At 60.8% G+C, this 23749-nt stretch overlaps 1 protein-coding gene across 1 annotated transcript in view; it reads right to left on the bottom strand.

The window, feature by feature from the left end:
• LOC124083250 (SCO-spondin) overlaps positions 1–23749 on the bottom strand; it is a 53057-nt gene that overhangs the window by 4146 nt on the left and 25162 nt on the right. The window contains exons 50-96 of the mRNA XM_046429888.2: positions 22931–23101; positions 22681–22845; positions 21752–21931; positions 21533–21655; positions 21301–21430; positions 21097–21222; positions 20866–20957; positions 19859–20032; positions 19399–19563; positions 18541–18793; positions 17256–17302; positions 16971–17141; positions 16525–16656; positions 16171–16316; positions 15167–15261; positions 14437–14489; positions 14059–14265; positions 13742–13912; positions 13549–13628; positions 12318–12487; positions 11787–11833; positions 11516–11698; positions 11236–11406; positions 10823–11023; positions 10480–10576; positions 10198–10397; positions 9745–9911; positions 8500–8660; positions 8096–8316; positions 7795–7836; positions 7511–7666; positions 6838–7050; positions 6463–6630; positions 5513–5644; positions 5188–5434; positions 4783–4935; positions 4664–4710; positions 4072–4410; positions 3561–3728; positions 2889–3019; positions 2533–2657; positions 2209–2255; positions 1694–1972; positions 1249–1407; positions 972–1088; positions 410–548; positions 98–300 (exon numbers count right to left, since the gene is read on the bottom strand). Of these exons, the coding sequence (XP_046285844.1) occupies positions 98–300; positions 410–548; positions 972–1088; positions 1249–1407; positions 1694–1972; positions 2209–2255; positions 2533–2657; positions 2889–3019; positions 3561–3728; positions 4072–4410; positions 4664–4710; positions 4783–4935; positions 5188–5434; positions 5513–5644; positions 6463–6630; positions 6838–7050; positions 7511–7666; positions 7795–7836; positions 8096–8316; positions 8500–8660; positions 9745–9911; positions 10198–10397; positions 10480–10576; positions 10823–11023; positions 11236–11406; positions 11516–11698; positions 11787–11833; positions 12318–12487; positions 13549–13628; positions 13742–13912; positions 14059–14265; positions 14437–14489; positions 15167–15261; positions 16171–16316; positions 16525–16656; positions 16971–17141; positions 17256–17302; positions 18541–18793; positions 19399–19563; positions 19859–20032; positions 20866–20957; positions 21097–21222; positions 21301–21430; positions 21533–21655; positions 21752–21931; positions 22681–22845; positions 22931–23101 (7164 nt within the window). The remainder of the gene's footprint in view (positions 1–97; positions 301–409; positions 549–971; positions 1089–1248; positions 1408–1693; positions 1973–2208; positions 2256–2532; positions 2658–2888; positions 3020–3560; positions 3729–4071; positions 4411–4663; positions 4711–4782; positions 4936–5187; positions 5435–5512; positions 5645–6462; positions 6631–6837; positions 7051–7510; positions 7667–7794; positions 7837–8095; positions 8317–8499; positions 8661–9744; positions 9912–10197; positions 10398–10479; positions 10577–10822; positions 11024–11235; positions 11407–11515; positions 11699–11786; positions 11834–12317; positions 12488–13548; positions 13629–13741; positions 13913–14058; positions 14266–14436; positions 14490–15166; positions 15262–16170; positions 16317–16524; positions 16657–16970; positions 17142–17255; positions 17303–18540; positions 18794–19398; positions 19564–19858; positions 20033–20865; positions 20958–21096; positions 21223–21300; positions 21431–21532; positions 21656–21751; positions 21932–22680; positions 22846–22930; positions 23102–23749) is intronic.

Below are 23749 nucleotides of genomic sequence, written 5' to 3'. Positions count from 1 at the left end.
CAACCTCCGCCTCCACTCAGGTAGGTCAGGGCCTGGATCCAGCAGTGATGGAGGGACGGAGGGAGGGATGGCAGGCCCCTGGGCCCAGGGTGCTCACCAGGGCAGGGCTGCAGGTTACAGTCTTGCTGTTGTTTCATGTCTTGGGCCTGGCATAGTGCCCCCTGAGGATGTTCCTTGCAGCTCCGATGACGGTCCATGGTGCCCCCACCACAGGCAACTGAGCACTTGCTCCAGGCTGACCAAGGCCCCAAGGTTGGACACTCAAGGTGTGGGCACACTAAAGACCCATTGATGCAGGTGCTATAGACAAGGGACAAAGCAGGGGGAACAAAACCTCACTCCTCTGCAGGGTCCACAGCCCTGACCTGCCCCACATCTCCTACGCCAGGGCATCACTATGGCAGCTCACCAGTTGTGGCAGTCCAGTTGCACCACCTGGGCTGGGGCCAGCTCCCAAGAGGCATTGGCACTGGGAAGGCCACAGCGGCAAGAGGAGATGGGCACACAGTGCCCATCCTGCACCAGCTGGCCAGGAGGACAGCGGCAGCCTAAAGGTAGAAGTGGGGAGGACAAAGAAGATTTGGTGCTCAGGCAAGGCTTACATGGTGGGTCCCTCCAGCAGCCACACCTGGTGCAAATATGGGTCTGCACAATCTCTCCCACTGCTGCACAGGAGACACTACTCTAGCCTGCCCTGTGTATGTGATCACCATCCTGTCACCCTTATAGCACCTGTGAGCCTCCTCATAAAAGCAGGGCTTGATAAAGCCTTTGTGCAGGACTCAGAGCTGGTTACTACAAGTAAGGACCCACTTTTGTACTCTATGATGACCTGGCAGTCTGATCTTACCCCCCACCCCACAGCCCACTCGATCTTCGACCCAGGTCTCACACTTTCTGGAAGCAGGAGGTAGTGAAAGGGAACCAGGCATCCCCAGAATTCCCAAGCCAGGCTGAGCACAGCTGGCTACCTGGACTGCAGGGTCCCTGCAGACATTGCACACGCTCCCAGAGGTCCATGCAGCTTCGAGGGCATTGATTGGCACATTCAAGGGTGGGCACAGTGTCCTTAGCCTCACAGCTTTTTCCTGGGGCCCAAAAGGTAGGAATCTGTGTTGGGGACACTCTTGGCATCCAGGGCAGTGGCCCCACTTGTCCTGTCCAACTCCAGGACAGAGGCACCAACCCTGTGCAGTGTTATTTCTGAATGCAGTCCTGGCAACCCTTTGGATGCTGAGATGGCATTACCTGGGCAGGGCCCCATATTGCAGCTCTGGGTCTGAGCCCATGGCCCACGGCAGGCTCCTCCAGGGAGGCCCCCTGCCTCTCTCCAGCGCATTTGGAAGCCTCCACTGCAGGGCACCTGGCAGGGGCTCCAGGGTCCCCAAGGGTTCCACTGGCATGAGTCTGGGAAAGAAACTGTAGGTCAGTGTATTGACCCCACCTCCTTCCCTGCCTTAGACTGTGGACTTGACCTCTGCAAACATGTCCTGAAGCCCTGCCAGGCTCCCTTTTTCCAGCTGCTGCTTGGACCTTACCCCAGCCTCGAATCCAGCAGGCCCCAGAGGCAAGCAGGAGGGCTAGCAGGTTGGCTAACTCCTGTCCACTAGAATGAACTTGTGGCCCAGCTTCCCATCCCCTTATGCCATTCCAGGCCTGTTCCTTCCTGTTGGCCTCTGCCCCTTCTCACTACCTTGACAGGCTTCGGGGTCAGGGCAGAGGCGTTGCTGGTTAAGGGGTGCAGTGCAGAGCTGAGGGTCCCCAGCCCAGGGCCTCCCTGTCTCAGGGTCCAAACACAGGCGGTGGCGGTGCTGCTCCGAAACCAGCAGGGATGTCGAGGGTGGCCAGAGGCCTGTTGTGTTCGGAGGCCAGTGCTCCTCCAGGGTAGTCCTGGACGTACGGGTCAGGGCACTTCGGGGCAGGCAGGGCCCACAGGGTGACCATTCGGACCAGCTGCTCAGAGGCAGGAGCCCTGGAAGGGCAGGATGTTTGTGCACTTCCCAGGGACCCCTTAACCCAGAGACCCCAGTGGGCAGGGAGGGTGCTCAGGGTTATGATTAGGAAGAACAGGAAATAGGAAAGACTGAAGGAGGTTAGGGGCAGGGAAGGGTCCCCTTTATCTGGGATTATCCCAGTTTTAGCACTGAAAGTTCCTGGAAACCCCACCCTGGGCAAATGGGGACAGTTGTCTCCCCAGGCCAGGGTTACCTTCACAGCCCCAGCTGGTGCAGCGCAGTTCTCCGTGCCAGCATTCGCTGTGGGAAGGCGACATCAGAGTGGGCTCTGGCAGGCAGGACCCAGCCCAGAGCTGTGTGTGTTGGAGGGTTCCTTTGGGGATAGCCTGAGCTCTGGGTGTATTTGGGGCAAGATGAGGGAGCTGTAAAGTCTGGAACCTTAGGGCCACCTGCCCGCAGGCTGGGTTAGACCTGAGGGCTTAGCTTGGCCTTCTTTGCTAGGCCAGGCTGCCTCTTGGGGGGACCCTGCTCTACTCCCTGGCCTTAGCCTTCTGCCTCTCATCACCCCATCACTCACCATTCCTTACACCCCAGCTGCAGGTGGTCCCCAGGGGCCAGTGTCACCTCAGCTCCCTCTTCTGAGATGTGCCAGCAGTTACATTGCTCGGGGGGAATGCAGGCCCCAGCCTGCTCCAGCAGCCCCTGTGTGGAAGGAGAGACATGACAGGGCTATGTGGGGATCACTGTGTCACCCGAATGCCCAGCACCATGCTGACCGGCAGCAGGTGCCCATGCGGTCACTAAGAGAATGAATGTGGGAATGAACACAGCTGGGAAGAGGTTTTGAGGGTTTGGAAGAGGTGGGGGTCCCCCAGGGCATCACAAAGAGAGGACACTCTTCTTCTTGGGGTGTCCCCAGCTCCCAGCCCTCACCTTGGGGCAGTAGCAGCCAGGCTGGCAAGGTGGTAGGTCCTGGCAGAGCTGTCGGCTCAGGTGTGTGGCACAGAGCCCGGTGCAGGGGGAGCCACAGGCCTGGAACTCAAAGGGAGGTGTGCAGCTGTCCTCTGGGGGGAGGCAGGCTGTTGGGGCAGCAGCCCAGAGACACCCTCTCCCACACCCCAGCACATACTGCGTGATCCCAGGGAGGCTCCTGGGGTCACCTGGTGAGAGTATAAGACTGCCCCTGCTGTGTCCCCCACCTGGAACCTGCTGGGCTCCTGTGTCCCCCCAGGGGAGGATCAGTATGGTCTGGACCTCAGGGAGCCAGGTAATGGTACAGAGGAGGGAGCTGAGGGTTGGGCCTGGTGGGTGCTCCAGGGACTGGCAGGGACAAGATGGAGGGCAGCTTCAATGGGAGCTGAGAGACACATTGTCACTGGGACAGCTACATGGGACAAAGCCACATGAGACCAGTAGCTATGGACTGGGGAAATCTTGGTGTGTGCCTGTGGGGCAAGTGTAGCTGGCGGGGACAGTAAACAGGCACCGGGGCAGGGGTCAGTGCAGGCATAGGAAACTGTCCTGGGGTCTAGGGGGCCCAGGGTTTGTGATAGGAGCCACTGCTGCTCCTGGTCAGCAACCTGCCTTCTGGCTCCTGGGCCTCACCTGAGCAGCTGCCAGTCGGGCATGGCCGGAAGTGGCCATCCAGGCGGGTGCAGGGGGGGCCCTCTGCCATGCGGCCAGGTGCTGGGCCCTGGTGCCGGTAGCGCTGCTGCACCAGCACCTGGCATGAGCAGCGCGTCCAGCTGCTCCAGCCACTCCACAGGCATTCCTCTAGGGACAGGGGGTGGTGGGGGGACATCAGCAGGCACCTCTCTGGCTCCCCCAGCCCCTGCCCTGCATCCTCCCCTCTCGCCCTCCCCTGGCTGAGACCCTGCAGAGGACACGGGCAAGAGGGAACCAAGGGGTAGAAAGGTCCCACTGGGTGGACTCTGTCTCCCTGGGGAGGAGGTCAGGTAGCAAAGGGCTTGAAGGGAAGAGGAAAGAAACCAGCCAAATGTTGGGGGGATGGATATAGGTATATATTGGGGGTGCTGGGGGCGGGGACAACACGTTATTCCCTGAATTTCCCCAGGTGGGAGCAGAGGACAGGGCTCCACTTCCTCGCCATACTCACCCAGGCAGGGCCCCGCGTAGCAGGCCTGGGTGTCCAGGTGTGGGAAAGTGCCGTTGCACGTGGGCTCTGCCTCTGCCGGCAGGCAGGGGCAGGACCCGGAGCGGGAGGCCAGGCCTGAGCCACAGCTGCGCGAACAGGGGCCCCATGGGCCCCAGGAGCAGGCCTCCAGCAGCGGCTGGCATGGCTGCTGCCCACAGGGCTGGGTCTGGGTGTCAGGGCCCTGGCAGAGCGGCTCCCTGTGGTGAGGGTCCGGCACCATGCATGCCCGGGTGCGCACCTGGTTTCCACCTCCACAAGAGACAGGGCAGTCGGACCACAGGGACCACAGCGTCCAGCTCCCTGTCAGTGTGGGAGGGCATAGGTAGTTAGAGGAGTGAGGTGGGCAGCAAAGATCAGAGGGTGGGAGGGACCATCATGACCAGGGCAGCAGTTGGGTGGCAGGGGTAGGAACACAGGACACAGAGTGGGCGGCCTGAGAGACATGAGGCTAGTAGGAAGGGCTGAGGTGGGTGCCACGCAGGGTGAGTGTAGCTGCGGGAACAGGGGAACCATGGCGACCAGGGGCCCCAGCCCCCTGGGATGAACCCCAGACCTGGACACTTGGTGTCTTCACAGATTATGCCCTCCGGAGTACAGGAGCTGAGGAAGGAGTCCATGCTTAGGGTACCGCTCTCCAGGACAGTAGGGTCACCCTTCCTGCCTTGAACTTACCACTGCTGGCACTCTCCCTGTAGCCAGCTGTCCCCCAGGGTGCGGGGACGGCCGTCATGGAGGCACAGGGGTGGGCACGGAGGCTGAGGGCAGGGCTGGCTCTGGGACTTCTCCTCTTGACACTCCGGGGCCCACGAGCCTGATGTGGACGATCTGGCAGGGCCCAGGGTGGAAGAGATGAGCAACAGCTCTGGCCTTCACTTCCCCTTCAGGCCTTGGGGTGATACCCCAGGGAAAACTCCAGGGTGGGCACAAGGGAGGCTAGAGAAAGGCTTGGGTAACCAGGACACAGGTGGACCAGGACATGGGATGAGAACAGGACCCAGGAATGGCATATCAGAGAGGGGACCAGGCCAAGGGAGACCCGAGCAGGACAGGGGATGTCTAGTCTTGGTGGCCCTCTACCGAAAGCGACTCTGCAGTCCTCTTGGCCCACATGAGTGGCTGCAGGGACTCCAGGCTGACCAGCGGCTCCAGGCACAGTGGGCAGGAGGTGGGCACGGCTGAGCTGTGCAGGACAGCTGCCCGGCCTGGCAGGAGCAGTTGTTACAGGCATCTTGGTGCTGGCTCCCTGGGGCCCAGCTGTGGCCCTGGGCATCTGTACACTCACAGTGCCCAACTGGCACACAGCTGCTGTCCTGCTCTAGGGACCCTGTGGGGGAGATGGCTCTTGAGGGCTGGTGCTGGCCCCTGGGGCCCTCCTGCCTTCCCACTGAACACCTGGATGTACCCTCAGCACAGCGGCAGCCCCACTGGCAGGCCTGGCCATCCTGACACAGGACTCCCTCCTGCAGGTCTGAGCAGCGTCGAGGACAGCGGTTGGCACAGCTGACCAGCTCCATGCCTGCTGGGCAGCCCTCCTCTGGGTGGAGGGGGAGGCCAAGTGTCAAGAGGACCCTGAGCATCAGGGCTCAGGACCCCTCCCCTTGCCTGTCCAGGACCCCCGTATCTCTAGAGGCTAGAGGGCCCATCCTCTCTTTGATGTTGGTGTCCATAGGTGCATGGTGACCTTGGGACAGTGAGCTCCCCTTACCCACTGGGGTGTTCTCAGCACCTAGCTGGGCACGAAGTGTTCATTGAGTGGGACTGAATTTATGCATCTCAGAGCTACCTTGAGGCTCCGTTGGGCTTGTTCCCAGGGGCCTGGCTGTGTGCAGTGTGGGCTGGGGGTTTCCTAATGGAGGAGGAAGGGACCAAGTAGCCAAGGCCTGTTGGGGTCGTGAGCTGGGGGGGAGCGATGAAAGGAGCTGAAGTGGGGCGGGCTCGGGGACAGGGCTCAGCTGCAGGCTCCGCCACACCCCAGGAGGACCAAGCATGCTTCTACCGGCTCACCCTCAAATCCTCTGAAAATCTTGTCTGAGCTTGGGGGTTCCCCAGGAGAGTGGGGAAAGCTGGGAGTAAGTTCTACCCAGGGTGGGTGGGTGCTCAGGGTGTGTCCTGGTGGCTCATCCTGGGCCACGCTGTGCCCAGGTACACACAGGGCGTTCCTGCCCCGTGCTCAGGTCAAGCTACTCATCTCTGGATCTCTGTTTTCTTAACTGGCCAGTGAGGTATCAGCCTGCCCCCCACTATCCCATGGGTCCTGTGGGTGTTGTGGGGATGGAGTTAGAAGTGGGGGTGGACATGCTTTAGAGACTGAAGCCCAGTAGGGATGAGAAGCGGCTGCCACCACTGCTATACCACAGGGCATGGGATTGCAGAGTCGGGCCTGGTGCTTCTCCCCCACACAGGGGGCACCCCCATTCTTGGGTGGGGGGCTCGAGCAGCTTCGGCTCCTCAGGGATTGGCCCCCACCACAGCTCCGGTCACACCAGGACCAGGGGCTCCAGCGCGACCAGCCCCCAGGCACTGTGTTGGAAAGAGAGCTCCGTCAGGGGTTGGCTCAGGCAGGTCCCCACACATTCCATGAGGCTAAGCCTGGGTCGGACATGGGAGACGGATGTGGCACGTCGGGCAAGCTGGGCACCTCGGAGGAAGCAGGATGCCAGGCCTCTTATGGGAAGGTCTGGGGAGGGGTGTGGGATGGGTGTGCCCTGATCGTGTGTGCCGCCTCACCTGGGCAAGCTCGCAGGCTGCAGAAGCGACGCTCCTGGTAAGCAGTGAGGATGTCGGGGCACCAGTGTCCACCCGGCCCTGGGGGACGGTATGCTCGTAGGCGGCGCTGTTGGCCCACCCCGCAGCTGCGCGAGCACGGTTCCCATGGGCCCCAGGAGGTCCAGGAACAGTTCCCAGGCCCACAGCCAGGGCCCGAGCACAGGGGCTGCAACTCTGCAGAACAAAGTGAAGCTGGAGCCAGCAAAGCCTGCCCCGCCTTTCCTCCCTGGCCCCTGCTCAAGTGCGGACTTCCTCCAGTGCAGCCAGCTGTGACCTCATCCGGACCAAGGGCTTCTGTTCTGGATCTGGTGCTGATGGTTGTGTGGCTTCAGCAGCTGAGCCTTGATGACTCTTTTCTCATGGGGACAGTAATCCCCCACTCACAGGGCTACTGAGGGACTGGGTGGTCTTGTGGAGAGTGCTCAGCACATACATGAGTGAGCACCGGGCAGACAGCAGGGCTCCTGCAGAGGACCAGTGGTCCTGTTCCAGACACTGATGTGACATGAGACATCAGTGTCAGAAATTGGTGTTGTCTGAGTGGTATCAGATATTGGGGATGGGGGGACTGGACACTGGCTGTGTTAGGAGAGGGGCAGCAGTTAGAGTCCGAGGTTGAGGCTGGACGGCGCACCTGTGCACGAGGGCAGGTTGCAGGGGCGCTCCTGGGAGGGGCGCCCCACAGTGCAGTTGGTCAGGCAGAGGCGGGTCCGACTGCGCCATGCGGGGTGAGTGGGGTCCGTGCAGCTGCGGGAGCAGGGGGACCACGGAGCCCAGGGGCCCCAGCCACCTGTGGGGAGGGAACCTCCTGCTAAGTCAGCCCTGGGCTCGGTCTCTCCAGAAGTCGTGATGGGATGGGGGGAGGCCCTGGCAGGCCCCAGGGAGGCCACATGGGGAGCTGTAGGGAGTCTGAGGTACCTGGAAGGCCCGTCACTGGCTCTGCCGTGGACCCTTCAGCCCCTGTGTCAAAGGAGACCCTGCTCAGAAATGTTTTGGAGCCTGCAGTGCGCCAGGCCCCAGCCCGAGGCGGGTGCTCAGCGCCAGGCCTGCTTTACCTTCCCTCGTGGTGACTGAAGGCCCTGGACACCCAGCCCCGAGCTCACACCCTCTCAGGGCGCCAAGGCCTCTGTTCAGGCCACTGTTCCTTTCCAGTGCCCATCAGAACGCTTTTTCTCTCTCAAAACCCTTCTCCTCCAGAAGCCCCCCTTGGCTTCCTTACCAGGGCAGTCCTGGCTGAGGCAGTACTCGAGGTCCTGGCGGGGCCCTTGGCAGCCCTGGCCACCAGTAGCAGGTGCGGGGTGCACACACTGGCGGCTGCGTGTGCGGGTGCCCAGTCCGCCACAGGAGCGGGAGCAGGGGCCCCACGGGTCCCACGGGCTGAAGCTGGGGGCCTCGGGGCAGTCCTCTATGGAGCAAGACAGCTTCCCATGGGCACAGGAGCTGGGGAGAGGCGACCCACGTAAGGGACAGGGTAGGGTGGACTGGGAGAAGTGTGGGTCAGAGTCTTGAAGTCAGCCAGGTGGGGGCAGGGGACAGAGAGGAATTCCCTGGGCTCTCATCCTTCTTTGGCCCCAAGTTTCCCCACACACCCCAGCACAGTCCCGCCCTCGGCATCCCCCTCACCAGTTGCTGCAGCCCATTCGAAACATTTGGCCTGGACTCAGCTCATCTCCGGGCCTGAGGGGCTGACCCTCCTCTCCCAGAGAGGCTGCGTGCACCCCAGCATCAGTGCTGCTGGCTCCCAGCTCCCGAAGCAGCAAGGCTGTCAGCATGCAGGGGCACTCCTGGGTGGGACAGAGGGGACAGCAGTCACCCAGGACAACTGCTCACGGGGCACCTTAAGGGAGCCTTCTTAAGGGAGAAGAAGGAATAGCAGTGTAAGGACCTAGAGGGCTCTGGGTCCCAGGAGGGCACTAGTGGATGCCAGAGGGACAGGGGACCTGGGTCAGGGGCATAAACACACCATGAGAAATACACAGGCCATGGGCTTGGCCTAAGGGATCAGCCACCTTCCTGAGTAGGGTGCTCAGCAGGACACAAGCAGGCCCTGAGGTGACAGGATATGGAGGCAGAGGGAGCCTCAGACAGGAATCGGAGGGATCAGGGTGACTGAGTTTGGGTGCATGACCTTGGTATGTCCCTTCCCCTCTCTGGGCTCAGTGACATCATCTTTAAGTCAATGAGGTGGGACGAGGCAGCTGCACAGGCCCCTTCTGGCCATGGCATCCTGGAACTGACTGTGGGGATGCCACTGAGATTGGGAAAGGAAGCCCCTGGCCCCTGCTGGACTCAGCAGAGGGGCAGAGAGGCATGGGGGGGGCAGGGAGAGCAAAGGTGAGGGGTAATTCCCCACCAGGGTGGGCCAGGGAAAGGAGGGGCGTTGAGACCATGTTCCTGTGGTGGAAGACATGGGTGAGGTTGGGCCAGGGGGTGTGGAGGGATGGTGTGGGGGAGCCACAGGGCCCTGGAGGAGGCCCTGCCCTTTGGTGCCAGGAGGGGTGGGTGTTGTAGCTAAAGGGACACACTGCGGCGCCTGAGTGTATGGCATTAGAGCCCTGTGGGTGGCTCTGAGCTGGTGCTAGGGGCTAGGAGAAGTGCTGTGAGGAGCACAAGCCCAGGCACCAGCTGTGGGCCCCAGGTGGTCCCCTTTCCCCAGAATGAGAGTCACCCTGGACATTGCACCGGCTCCACCAACTCTGCCCTGATGCTGGCAGCAGAGTCCCTAACAGCCCTACAGGCTAGTGTACTGCTTAGGGCCAAGTGAGGAAGGGGTCATCTGTCCAGAGGCCACCGAGTCCGCTGGAGTGGTGAGCTGCCAGGGAGGGGCAGGGGAAGGCAGCCGGTGGCCCTGGCCAGCTGAGTTCTGACCTGGACACAGGCCAAGCCGTGCTGGAAGGTACCCTCAGGACAGTGGCATCCCTCCTCACAGCCATCAGAGAAGCAGGCCACCTGCCCTGTGACGTGGGCACAGGAGAAGGGGCATCCTCCATTGGGCAGGCATTCGCGGTACAGACGTCCAGCTGGGCACCCTGCCTCTGAGGCAACACCCCTGTCAGTGCCCAGCTCGGCCCAGTGTTCTTCCTGCTGACCTCTCACCCACACTTCCTGTGGCCTGCTTTCCACCCCCGGGATCCCCATCCCCACAACACGCTTTCCCACAGGCTCCCCACGGCCTCACTGCCTCCCCTTCACTAATGGCCAGGGAAGAGGCAGGTGGAGTGAGGGGAGGAGGGGTCAAAAGGCGCCCATGAGTCAGGGTCGAGCCATGATGGGACTCAAAGCTCAGTGGGGACTTCAGGGCCTAGGCCAGGGGGGGCTCACCTCTGCAGACCTGGGTCTGGCAGGTGCGGCTCTGCCGGGCCAGTCCTGGGCAGGGGGGTCGGGCACAGTGCCGGGAGCGCAGCTGCTCCCCTCCTCCACAGGAAACACTGCAGTCCTCCCAGGGGCCCCAGGGGCCCCACACACCAGCCCCAGGGCAGCTGGGTACCTCCGAGCACTGCAGGATGCCCGCCACACAGGTGCTGGGGACAAGGGAGAGGGCTTCAGGGATGGGCCTCGCCCACTCCCCTGTGGGCATGGCTGCTCGGCTCCACAGCCCCTTACCAGTTGTCACACGGCCCCGTTACCATCTCTCCAGGTTCCAGACGCTCCCAGGAGCTGAGGCCAGAGCCTGCTGACCGGCTCTGATTCTCGGGGATCCCTGAAGGGCGCAGGAGTGAGCATGGGGGTTCCAGACAGCTCAGCGCTCCCCATTGATCCCCACCTCACATCCCTGCCTTCCTGCACCCCACCCCACGGTGCCCATGTCCTTCAGCAAGGAGACAGGACAGCTGAGATGCGGGGCCTTCCCCTTCCCCTCCTGCAGCCTCAGGTTGGCCCCATTGGCAGAGGCCCAGGGGCCAGGCAGGGGATAGTGGGCTGCTGGGTGAGGGGGGGAGGCACTGACCCATGGCTCCCGGCTGGTACTGGCAGCGGCAGTGGACTGGAAGCACACAGAGCCCATCCTGGGAGAGCTGGCCTGGGGGACACCCACAGCTGGGCTGGCAGCCTCCTGGGCCTGGCTGGCACACACTCCCAGGGGACAGGTCTTGGCAGGAGCGGGGGCAGGGCTGCCCACAGGGCAGCAGACTCTGGCCACCCCCACAATCTAGGGCAAGAGGGAAGCAGAGAGGGTGGATGCTGAGGGACCATTCTGGGTGACAAGAGTCTCCTGCCACACCTGCCATCTGCTCAGACTGGCCACCTTGGCCAGGACTGTGAGTGGCTTGAGTGCCCTCCCTACCCGAGTGCTGTGTGGGGCACTTGGGGTCAGCGTCTCCCTAGAAAGACGGGCTCTCCCAGCCCCGCTGGAGCCCTCACCTGCGCACTGAGTGGAATTGTCGTGACAGGGGCGGCTCTGCCAGTGGACGCCAGGGCAAGGCCTGCCACCCTCAGAGATGGGGGGCTGGCTGCACTCCCTGCTCCTATGGGATTGTCCTAGACATGCGTCACAGGGAGACCATGGTCCCCATGGGCTCCAGGCTCCATCCACTGTACCAGGAAGAAACAATCGTCACCTCAGGAGGCCCAGGAGGCCCCAGGTTAGGGAGGTTGTAGCCTCCAGGGGTGAGGAGACACAGGTCTTGTGGTGGCACCACACCTGGGCACGTGGTGGAGCTGGGACAGGTCTCCCTCTGATGCTGGGCTCCCATCTCTCCAGGGCACAGGGCACCCCCATGCTGAGGAGCAGGGCAGGCACAGGCCCTAGAGCGGGTCCTTGTTTGGCCTCTGCAGGGCTGGAAGCATGCCGTCCACTCTGACCACGGGCACCAGCCTCCAGGCACTGAGAGGAGAATGGCAGGCACTGGGTGTAGTTGATCCCTTCCCCAGCCCTCAGGCCACCATCCCCTCCCTCCAAACTGGGCACATACCTGGGCAGGGCAGTTCTGAGCAGTTGAGCCTCCCCTCCAGGCAGGTGCTGGTCAGGGAAGCAGGCACAGGGTGGGGAGAGGCAGCAGCTCAGTGCCGCCCCAGGCCCCACATGCAGCCTCCTGGGCATCCTCCCCCTGTCCTCCTCCCCCTATTCCCACTCTCCAGTATCCCAAGAGCCTTCTCCCTGTGCCACTCAGATGGCCACCCAGGGGTGTCACAGCTGGTATGTTCTACTAGGGAATGGCTGCTGGTTACAGGTTATGGGCTGCAGGTGAGGCTGGACAGCAGGAGTAAATGACCAGCCCCCTCCTCCCTGGGGGCGTATACCCAGCCCTCAGCACACACATGGAACTGGCTGCCTCAGTTTCCCCACCTATCAGATAGGAGTCATGGTGCCCACATTTTCTCAGGGACAGTGGGGCCTAAGGCGCCCACTGGCTGAGATTCTGGAGCTCAGGTGCTCAGACGCCAGGTGGGGCCACTCCTGCGGACATCCCTGCCTCCTTGCCACAGGGGTGCAGCCTGCTCACCAGTGGTTGCAGCCGTCGGGCCTTGCCAGCTGAGCGCCTGGACGGTGCCGCTCCCCGGTCAGCAAGTCCAGGCAGCTACAGTGACCAGGATGCACACAAATGGTCCCATCAGCACTCAGCACCTGGCCTGGGGGACAGTAGCAGCCAGGCTGGCAGTGCCACACACAGTGCTGGAGGGACAGCAAGGGAGGATTCTGGTCAGCAGAAAATAAGGCCTGAGGGGTGGGGGGACTCAGTGGAAGGACCCTAGGAAGGAGGCTGGAGGGAGAGGATGAGGAGGGGAGGAGAGAGGTGTGACCGTACGTAGTGGAGAGGCCTCCTGTTTCTAACCGTTCGTGCCTTGGAGCTCTGTTAAGAAAGGCCGGAAGGGGAATGGGCAGAAAGGCCACGTGGAGAACCTGGCGGCTCCCCAGGGAATGGACCTGGAACCTGGCGTCCTACCAGTGACAAACCCCAATGTCTTGGGATGGTGGGTTCAGCCGGTGACCTGGACCAGTGACCTGGGAACTGAAGCACAACCAGACCTCCCTAGAACTTCAGGAGCAGGGACCCTAGAAACCTGGCTGAGCCAGGGAGGCTTCTGGGAGAGAGCCGTGTCCTCTGGGGACACTGTGGCCAGGCCTGCCTGCTGCAGCAACAATGTTCTGTCCAAGTCCTCTTGCACTCCCCCTCCCTCACCACATCTGGAACCTTCCCTGACCTCCTTCACACAGCTCCCCACGTCAGGGCCTCAAAGACCATCTTAGTCTTCAGGGTGCTTATCACGGTGTCCAATCTCGAGCTGCATCTGTCTTCCTACCCCCAGAATGTGTGATCATGGGGTCAGGGCCCCGCTGTGTTGGCCTCCTTCGGTGTCCATGGTGACTGGTAGGTGCTCAGTAAGTATTCACTCACATGCACAAACACAAGAGATGAGGTTTGCCCACCAAAACGCTTGTGGCATCTAAGAAGATACACCCGGGTGATTTCCCCTCCCTATATGTTTGCGATACAAGTTTTAATTTGCTGCACTGAAGCCAAGGGCTTCTGGGTACAGCTGTCACTCTCTGGAACAAGGGGAGCCAGCCTGGTGTGCTGATTGTCAAGTGAAGGACCTCACCCGTCTCCATCAGAGCTGGCCACATAGCACCAAGTCAGAAGAGGCCACGAGCCCAAGGCAACATTCAGCCTCTCCCCAAGGTGACCCTTGGGTCAGAGGTCAGCTGGGAGTGTCAAGGGAGCGCAGACTCACCACGAGGTCATCACAGGAGCGGGGGCAGGGAGGGCCGCAAGGGCTGTACTGGGCCCCCTCAATGGCAGTGCAGTCAGTCACTAGGAGGGAGACAGAGTGGCCTGAGAGCAGGTGGGGGCCTCCTGTCCCACTCCCAGGGCTGCTTCCTCCAGCTTCTCTTCTGCTCCCCGGTACCCCCCTCCCTGGCAGGTACCTGGGCACGGCTGAGCCTGGCAGGCTTCTCCCTGGGCCTGAGGCCCCTCACAGAAGTCCCCCAGCCCTTGAGGTGGTGGTTGGTCACAGGCTCGGGTCCGGCTGCGCAGGCCGCCCCCACAGCTCCGACTACAGCTGGACCAGGGCCCCCAAGGCCCCCAGCCTCCTGCCCCTGGGGGACATCAGAGGAAGGAATCGGGAAGGGCTTGGCGGAGAACCAGGGCAGTTGGAGCCCGGTGGTGGTGGGAGGTGTCCACAAGGACGGGGCATCCTGGGTGGCAGGGGAGGAGTTGGCTACAGCACCAGGCAGGCACTCACGGTCACACCCTGGCAGGAGGCACGGCTCCTCCTCAGCCTCCGGGCCTGGGCAGAGGGGTGTGGGCGTGGCTGGTGAGGGCCCCAGGGCCAGGGTGGACGGTGCCACGCTAGAGGGCCTGTCACAGAAGCGGTGCCGGTGGCGTCGGGCAGGCCCGCAGGAGGCTGAGCACACACTCCATGGGGTCCAGGGTGACCATGCGGGCTGGCCTTGGGGTGCACAGGATTGGGGAAGGAGAAGGTGAACAGTGCATGCTAGGGGAGCGTAATTACCAGGATGGATGCGCAGCAGCCCCCCATCTCTCCTGAGGGCCCCACAACCCCTGCCGACTCAGCCCAGGCCCTCTGCTGCCGAGGGAAGAGGTGGGGACCCTTTCTCACCCTCCTCACAAGGCCAGGAGGTACAGTTGGTGATGAGCCCAGAGATGCAGGAGCTGCCAGGGGACAGCAGAAGGTCAGGTGGCTTGTGGGCTGCCTGGTGTTCCCCCAGATCCCCTGTTCAAGCCCAGCCCCCAGTACCTATGAATGTGGCCTTACTGGAAGATGGGTCTTTCCAGAGGTAATCACATTAAAGTGGCCCCTAATTCAGTGTGACTCTAGTCCTTATAGAAGAGGAGATTTGGACATAGGCATGCAGAGAGGGAAGAGACACAGGCAGAGGACAGCCATCTGCAAGCTGAGACAAGCCAGCCTGCCAGCAGACGACCAGAGGAGAGCCAGGAACAGCTCGCTCACCACTGCAGAAGGCCAGTGCCCAGATGCCCAGATCTCGGACTTTGGCTTCCAGCTCTGTGAGACCACCAGTGTTGTTCCCTATCCCTCGTGTGTGTGTGTGTGTGTGTGTGTGTGTGTGTGTATGCGTGCGTGCATGCAGGTGTGTGCTACTTTGTTACAGTGACCATAGAAACTAACACAGGTGGGAATAGAGAAGACAGGTGGGGTGGGTGGATGGAGGGATTCAGGTCGGTTCGGCCCCACAGGGCTGGATGGCCGTGTGGGTGAGTGCAGTGGGAAGGTGTCTCTGGCCCGTGAAGCCAACATTTCCTGCTGCCGAAGAGGGACAGCTGGGTGCTTAGGTGACAGAAAGCCACTGTGGGACTGGGGGCCTCACCAGTTCTCACATGGACGAAGCACAGCACTACCCGGGGGATGGAGGCGCCCCCCGTGGGCACAGGGACATTCTTGGGCAGGCACACACACATTGTTCTGGAAAGGAACACCCTCTGTCATCTCCAGTTCCAGCCTGCCCCTCTTCGGTCAAAGCCAGCACCCAATTCCTCAGCTCCCCTCAAATGCCACCCCTGCTCCTTCTGCAAAGAGCTCTCCCCCAGCCCCTCCTGTCGGGCAGATACAGGCCCTCAGGGGCTGCCAGGGATGGCACATGAACCCCTCTCCCAACTTCTGGAAGAAAAAGACTGTTATGGGACCATCATATGCCCTTGAAATCGGCTATGAAAATATAAAATGTGCAATATGTACAGCAATGGTGTAAAAAAAAATTTTACCAACAAAAACAACAACGAAAAAATAACATATGTATGGAGTTTGGACAGAAGTGGCTCAAATTTAACAGGAACATTCATCTAGTAGTGCATGATTCAAAGTCCAGCGTGGGAGGTTCATGGGTCTGGCCTGAGAGGCACTCTTCATCGTGCTCACTCTGGAGGGCACTGAGGCATGAGAATACTCTGCCTGAGCTCACAAAGCTACTGGCAGAAGAAACTGATTTGGACTCAGAGCCACACAGAACCTGTCCCTTACCCTAACCCACAGTTTGGCAGTGACTGGGAATCCTTTGTTCAAACCCTCCACACCCAATGGCTTCTCCCAGCTCCCGTTCCCTGCCCTTCCAGACCTATCAACCACTTTACAAATGAGAGAAGAGAGGTCCAGGGAGAGGTGGCCGACACTCACTCAGGGCCACCTGCTGGTTCAGGCCAGAGCTAAGTCATGGACTCAGTGCTCTTTCCTCATCTCTGCAGGATTGATCTCCCTGTCTGCAGTCCCATACCTCTGGCTCTGCCCCTGCCCAGATTTTGACTGTCCCTTGCTTGTTATCCCAGAGTTCCCAGGCCCCAAGGAGGTCCCAGTTGTGACCAGGCAGGGGGTACCCACCAGCAGGTGCATCCCGTGTGGGCAGTAGCAGCCAGGGTGGCAGGTCTGCTTGGTCTCTCTCGGAGCACTGAGTTCTGCACAGGAGGCAGGGCCCTGGGCACAATCCAGCCACAGCTGACCCCTGGGACACACACCAGGGACTGGCCCTGGAGACACAGAAATTGACAGCTCAGCCGGGAGCACTTCATCTTGCCTGGGCTCCCAACCTGGGAGGGGCACTGGGAGGGCTCTCTGTATGGCTGGGTTGTCATGGAGGCTGCACAGGGCCAAGGGATAGGACTGCAGCGGATGGGACTGACAGTGTCCTGAGTTGGTGGGAACAAGAAATGGAGGGTCCCCAGGGCAGCTCCTCACCTGCACAGGGCTGCAGGTTGCAGGTAGAGAACACCATGAGGACTTGTGGGCCACTGCCTCGGGTGCGATTTCTGTAGCCACCACCACAGGGCACGGAGCAGGAAGCCCAGGGACCCCATTCCCCACCAGGACCTGGGGGTGGCACCCAGGTCATTGGAGGCCCTGCCTCCCATGCCCAGTGCACCTCCTCCTCCCACCCAAGGACACCCCTCCCTTCTCAACCCTGAAGCCACTTCACCAGCAGCTGTCTCTGGTCTCAGGAAGCCTATGCCTCTGGGGAGGGAGGGGGCTGAATCCAGGGAGGGTATCTTCTGGGGACCACCTCTTAATGGCATCCCCAAGGAAATCCCCTGCATCTCTCAGGGGCCCTTGGGGATGGTGCAAGTATTGGCTTCTCTATGGAAGGTTATTTAAGGAGGTCTCAGGATGTAAGTTCCCATTCTCACTTCGACATGGCCGCAGGCTGCAGAATTCAGCCTCCATGTTGGGGCCCTGGCACTCAGCACCCCCAAAGGCAGCGGGGGGTGCAGTGCCTGCCCGGAAGCGCCGTCGTATGCCTACATCACAGCTGCGGCTGCAGAGACTCCACGGGGTCCAAGGACTCCAGCCACAAGCCACTGTCAGGGTGAGGGGGTCGTTTGTGTGAAACCAGGCCAAGCCATATTGCACCTTGACTTCCCCGAGACATTGCCCCCAGGGACCCCTGAGTACCCATCACTGTATGTGGGTACCTGGACAGAGCTCTGAGGTGCACGCCATCTCTCCAGAGATACAGGTGCTGCAGAGAGAGGGACCAGTGAGACCCAACCTTGCCCATCCTGACCATAATCAGCCACTGCCCTTGGAGCATTGCGCACCTGCCCCAGGAGGAAGCTGGGCCACCAGGTCCCCCATGAGAAGTTCAGATGTGACTCCAGGTTCTCATGCAGTGGTCCCCCCACTCAAATCCAGCCTCAGTGGGCTGTGGGATGCCCCAGGTACTGTGCTGTCCCTTTGTCACGTCATTTCATCAGGAGACACCTTTTTGTACTTTTTATTCCATCTACATTTACTAAATACCATTTGGAAATGGCCTTCAGTAATGTGTGACGTAGGAGCAACTCAGAAAGAGAGTTCTCCTAGGAAGGAGAACTGGATACTTTTCTCCAATGCATTTTTTTTTTTTCCAAATTTGGTACTGGGGATTGTAACCCAAGTGCACTTCACCCAAGTGCACTGAGCTATATTCTCAAACGTTTTATATATTTAATTTTGAGACAGGGTTTCACTAAGTTGTTGAGGCTGTCCTCAAACTTGTGATCCTCCTGTCTTGACCTCCCTAGTTGCTGAGATTACAGGTGTGCACCACTGCGCTGGGCTAAAACGCAGGTTTTAAAGTCCATTGTCAACTACTGTCAATCCATTTGTCCAGAAAAAGAGAAAAGGGAGTGGGAAGGAGGAAAAACAAAGGAGGGAATTGAAAGAGGGGGCAGAGGACGGAAGGGGAAAAGGGAGGAGAAAATGAAGGATGGAGAAAATGAAATGAGAAAGGAAAAGCAGTGGGAAGAGAAATGGGTCAGAGCGCCATCTGCTGGCAGAATCTGGTTTAGCTCTGAGTACTGGGCACTTCTACATTCTGAGCAGGTATCCAGTGGATCCCAGGAAGAGAATTACAGTCAGGAAGAGAGACAGGAAGCTTGGAGGTTAGAAGGTCCTCTCCAGTCTCTAGTTCCACCATCACTGCTGTGCCTGTCTGAGAGCCAGTCTTCCCATGTGTCAAATGGGGATGAGCATTCCCTGCAGAGGCAGTGCGTGGCTAGGCAGCATCTCATTCACTAGTCTTCACAGGGCCTGTGCCAGGCACCTATGGCTGGGACATGTTTGGGAATGGAGGCATGATGAGCCCGTGTGTGTGTGTGTGTGTGTGTGTGTGTGTGTGAATCCATTCCTATCTCCCTGCCTACCTCAGGAGCCCGTACCCACCCCTCCTCTCCACCCCTTCTCCAGCCTGACTGTACCCCCTGCCCGGTGGCCTACCAATTGTTGCAGGAGTCCAGGCGAGCCACTGCTCCTGGTGCATAGAGCTTCCCGTGCAGCTGGCAGGGGCACTGGCTGCGGGGCAGGCAGCTAGCGTTGTGCAGGAAGAGACCAGGTGGGCAGGTGCAGCTGGGGGTGCAGAAGCCTGTGCACTCCACCCCAGAATCCTGTGCCAGGCACAGCTGAGGACACGGACCCCCATCCTGGTGACACTGCTCTGCTGAGCGGAACACCATGTCCTCTGGACACTGGGCTGTACAGGAAGACAGAACAGGTCTGGCAGGGGCAAGAGGGAAGGCCGGGGAAGCCAATGGAGAGAGGAACCCCCAGGCAGTGACTGGCCTGGTAGGCAGGACTGAGCTGATGAAGCCCCTACCCCCCTGCCCTCACTGGCTTGTTCCAGTGCCTGGAATGTCACCAGTACAGTCACAGCTTTGCTTCACTTTATACAAATATTCTTGAGAGTAGAACATGAAGACAATGGTGTCTGCCAGGAGGAGGACTCAAAGAGCCGGGGAGAGTGAGGAAGGGGGCCGAGGAGTCCAGGGGCTAGCCTTGCTCCCTGCAATCTGCCTGGGAGTGGCAGGCTGGTCTGACTTCCTGGAGGAGCCTGCCCTCCTAGGCCACTTCCAGGGGAGGAGCCCCGTCCCTAGCAGGAAGGAGCAAGAAGCCTGCAGGAACCTGGTCCCCAGCAGGTGGGGGAGGGAGGGGACTGGAGGGGACAGTGGACATCCCGTAGTCTCCCTGGCTCAAGGCACCTCATCCTGAAGAAAGAGTTCAGTGATATGAGACGGTGAGGGTGGGGAGACGATCCTAATCCCAGCAGCGTGGCCAGCTAGAGGATGGGGAGGAATCTACCTGTGCAGGGCTGTGTGTTGCAGTCCCTGGTCTGGCTGTGGGGTCCCTGACATGCGGGATTTCCAGGAGCTGAGCCAGAGCAGCTGCGTCCACGTATCTGGATGCCTCCATTGCAGGGGGCTGAGCAGGCAGACCAGGAAGCCCACGCACCCCAGCTGCTCGGCACTGTCCAGGGTCAAGTCCACAGTCACAGACATGGCACAGATGTGGATAGGGGAGGGGTTGAGAGAGGTCAGAGTCCTGGGTCATGCAGGTCCCTCTTCTAGGACAGTCCCAAACATATTACTCATGTGCTGGCTCCTGGGTGTACGGCTGGGGCAGGGAGGGGTTTCAGAACAGCCAGGGTTCCTCCATTCCCTCTGCTCGTTCGTCTCCCTAAGGCTTGGGACCTGCTCAAGGGTCATTATTTCCTGATCCTCATCCACCCAAGTGTCTGGACACGGGAGCAGTGGGGCTGTACCTGGGCACACAGGGGGGCTGCAAGGCTCCTCCTGGGTGGCCTCTCCTGGGCAGGAGATATCCCTCAGGCTGGGGCAGAGTCGGGAACGATGTCGCCAGCCAGGGACTCCTCCAGGGACAAGGCAGCTCTGGGAGCAGGAGGACCAAGATGTCCAGGGTGTCCAGCCCAGCACCTCTGCAGAGGGACACAGGACAGGCCAACATAGAGGACCTGGTTGGGCTCAGAAGAGTCGATGAACTCAGGTCAGGTCTGAGAAGCAGAAGGCCAGGACAGTGTTCATGAGCCTGAGGGATTCTGCTCCGGGCTCAGGGCATGGCCTCTGTCACCTCCCAGCTGGCTTGGATCTCCACTCTGAGCCCTACTTCTCACACGTGGGAGCCAGGAACAAAGCTCCCCACTGAGCCTGGCCTCAGCTCCATACCCACACCTACATACCCACGGTGCAGCCAACCTCTGACATGATCATCACTCATCCTCACAGTTCTCCTAGAGCAGTTCTTCCAGATCTTTCTATGTGGGAAAACTCAGAGTCTCTGAACACCTGACCTCTCTTTTCTTCCTGCTGCAAGACTGTGGCCCAGAACCGTTGGACTCATGTTTCAGCCTCCTCCCTTGCCCCTCCTCCTTGGGCTGACCCTGGCTCTGCTTCTCTCATGTTCTCCTCCCCGTTCTGTCAGCCCAGTGAGGGCTGGCCTGCTCTCTAGAGGCCTCACTAGTGCTGGCACAGCCTGAGGGTACCTCGTCTGTGCAAAGAGGGAACCGTTTGCACCTCTCTGTCTCTGTGCTCCTGCGTCCCTCCTCCAGCCAGCCTGGCCAGCCTCACCTCCTTCCTGGCTCTGCAGCCTGCTCCGTCAAGGCAGCCCGTAACTCACCCCCACCAAGCCCATCCCCCGAGGCCAGTTCCAGGGCTGCCTCCGGCACTGGGGAGGCTTTGCTGATCCCCATCCAGAGTGTCAGTGGGTCCCATCCTCTGTGCTCACAAGGACGAGGGGCAGGCTTTGTAGTACCTGTCCCACAATCCACGTGGCAGACCTGCAGTTCCTGCTTGTCCCCTTCACAGGGGGCACCTCCAAAAGCCGCAGGAGGGTTGGAGGGAGACCTGGGAGAGAGGACATCCTGAGTGCCTGTCCTCCTGCTGCTGCCTTCCTGTCCTTCCTCCTTCCACTACCCTCCCCACCAGGCCTGCCTGGCTCTGAGCCTCTTCCCGTCTCTCCCCCGTTTCCTTCCTCCTCACGCACCTGAACCTGGCCCTCACTCCAGAGCCACAGGAGCGGTCACAGGGAGTCCAGGAGGACCAGGCTGACCAGCCGCAGGGCTGTGGGCAGGCCCCTGGCTCGCACACCAGAGTCCCCCTCTCACACATGCTGCAGGGAAGGAGAGCGGGGGAGCTGGTTGGCACTGGGGGCCCTGCGCGGGGCCCTGCCCCGGCCCAGCACCCTCACCATTGGCTGCAGTTGTCCAGGAGGAAGGACATCCCTGGAGGCTTCAGCTCTTCACCCACAAGGCAGGGGCACTCAGAGAGGGGCAGGCAGTGAGCATCATGGAGGAGGAGCCCCGGGGGACAGCGGCATCCTGGAAGCGAGGGAGAGGAGGGCCCTCAGCTCCATGGGGTCGGCAGGGAGACGGGCTAGAGACTGAAGGCTGGTGGGCTTCTGCCGGCTGGGTCTACCTTACCCTCCACACAGGGCCCAGTGCAGCTTCCGTTGGTCTCGGGATCCAGGCAGGAGGGTGGGCATGGGGGCACCAGCCCCTTCTGGCACAGCTCAGCATTCACATGCACACGGCCCAGCCCGCAATCTAGGGGATGGGCCTCAGGTGGGGTGAGCACTGAGAGGCCCAGAGACCTGCCCACACTCCGTGTAGGACACCTCTCCCAGCCTAGCTCCCCCTTACCTGTGCCACCAGTGCAGGGCTGCAAGCCACAGGGTGCCCTTTCCCGGGAGGCCCCAGGACAGGGTGCACCACCATTCTTGGGTGGTGGGTCCATGCAGCTCCTCTGGCGACTCTGATGGCCGCCCCCACAGGAGACACTGCAAGGTCCCCAGGTCTCCCACTCTGCCCATGCCCCAGCCACTGTGGGGAAGGAAGAATGGGGGGGGGGGCCAAGGAGACAAAGACTGTACTAAAGAGAGGAGGCAGGCAGAGCAGAGGCGCCCTCCCTGGCTCAGTGGTGCTCTGGGAGGTCTGTAGCTTCCTCTGTCCCAGGAACAGTCCCCATAGGTGAGGACACTGGGTTCCTCCCAGGACAATAGGTGTAGTCTCTGAGAAGGCCCTGATGGCCAGAACCCTGGAGTGGGGCGCACCCTGATGACAGTGGTAAACCAACCAGAGCGAGGGTTGGGACCAGACGTGGGGCTGAGGAGACCCTATGTGGGAATCCCCTCTCTGGAACAAGCAGAAGAGCCAGGGGCACGGGGACCAGTCCCTCAGATTCATGGAACAAAAGGGCTACAGGGCCTTCTGTGTGGAGCCCAGGGGTGAGGGGCACAGCCAGCTGACATCTGTGGTCCAGTGCCAAATCCCACCTCATGTGGCCTCTCTACCCCCACAGAGCCTGCTGGGGCAGGAATGGCTCTGGGTGAAGGGACTCACTTGGGCCACTAGGAGGCAAGGCGGGAGGGGCCAGGGAGCAGGTTTCCCTTTAGGGGCTAAAGGCTGTCATCAGGGGGTTATCACACTCTAGATGGGGGGATGGACACTGGGGTCCCAAGGAGAGCAGAGGCACATTCCTGATGAGGGTCTCAGATGGGAACCAACTCAGGCCTCCCCCTCACAGGCGTCTGGGACAATCCCCTCTTCCCTCTCGGCTGCTGCCTACCTACCTGGGCAGGCCTGCACAAAGCAGGGCTGGCTGCGGAGCTGGTCCAGGGGGCAGCTGCCCCCAGGCAGGGGAGGCCGCAGCAGCTCTCGGCGCTGGAAGGTGAGGCCCAGGCCACAGCTGCGGCTGCAGCCACTCCAGCCAGACCAGGGTGCCAGCACACAGTCCACTGCAGGGGACAGATGCCTAGGGATCAGAGGGGGCTCACGCGGGAGTGAGGCCTCAGGTTAGAGCCTGACCCAGCTTGCTCTTACCACAGCCATCCTCGTCCGAGCCATCCTGGCAGTCGGGCCGCAGGTCACAGCGCCGCTCAGTGGGCAGGCACTCCCCGCTGCCACAGCTCAGCTGGCTCTGGGAGCAGAGAGTCCTGGAGGCTGGCAGTCCAGGCAGGACTGTGGTGGGCACCATGAAGGGCATAGGACTTGCTGCCCATGAAACACAGATAGAGGAGAAGGGAGCCACATAAGTGATCCCAGGCCAGATGATAAACAGCCCCTTCAGCCTCGGGCCAAGAGCAGGATAGAACTCACTGACCAGGGCCCTGGACTCCCTTCCTCCAGATGCCTCCTGCAGCCCGCACCTGAGGCAGGCTTCCTTCCACCATGTGTGGGTGAGGTCTACATGGGCCTGTGGTCTACACAGGCCTAGCCTACTCTACTTGTCAAAGGCTCATGGGAGTGTCCAGGGAGAGGTCACAGCACCTGGAAGAGCAGTTCACCCCCTGTTATATTGTCCCCCAAAGGCTCATGTGTGGAAGGCTTGGTCAGAGGTGGGGCCTTTGGAAGGTGATTGGATCATGAGGCTCTGATTTCATCCGTGGATTAATCCACTGGTGGGTTCATGACTGATGGCCTAGTGAGAGGTGGTGGAAACTTCAGGAGGGGGTCCCAGCTGGGGGAGAAGGTTGCTGGGGGTGTTCCTGAACGGCTATATTTTGTCTCCAACCTCTCTCCCTCCCTCCTTCCCTCCCTGTGCTTCATGGCTGCCATGTTGTGATGAGCTTTCCTCTGCCATGATGTTTCTGCCTTGGAGCCAGTCGACCAATGAACAGAAATCCCTGCAACCTTAGCCAA

This window comes from Marmota monax, unplaced genomic scaffold, assembly GCF_021218885.2.
Source record: "Marmota monax isolate L192 unplaced genomic scaffold, Marmota_monax_Labrador192_F-V1.1 WCK01_AAM20220418_F8-fsc00193, whole genome shotgun sequence".
NCBI classification, from domain to species: Eukaryota; Metazoa; Chordata; class Mammalia; order Rodentia; family Sciuridae; genus Marmota; species Marmota monax.
Note: the sequence above shows the minus strand (reverse complement) of the source record. Positions and strands in the feature narration are given on the sequence as shown.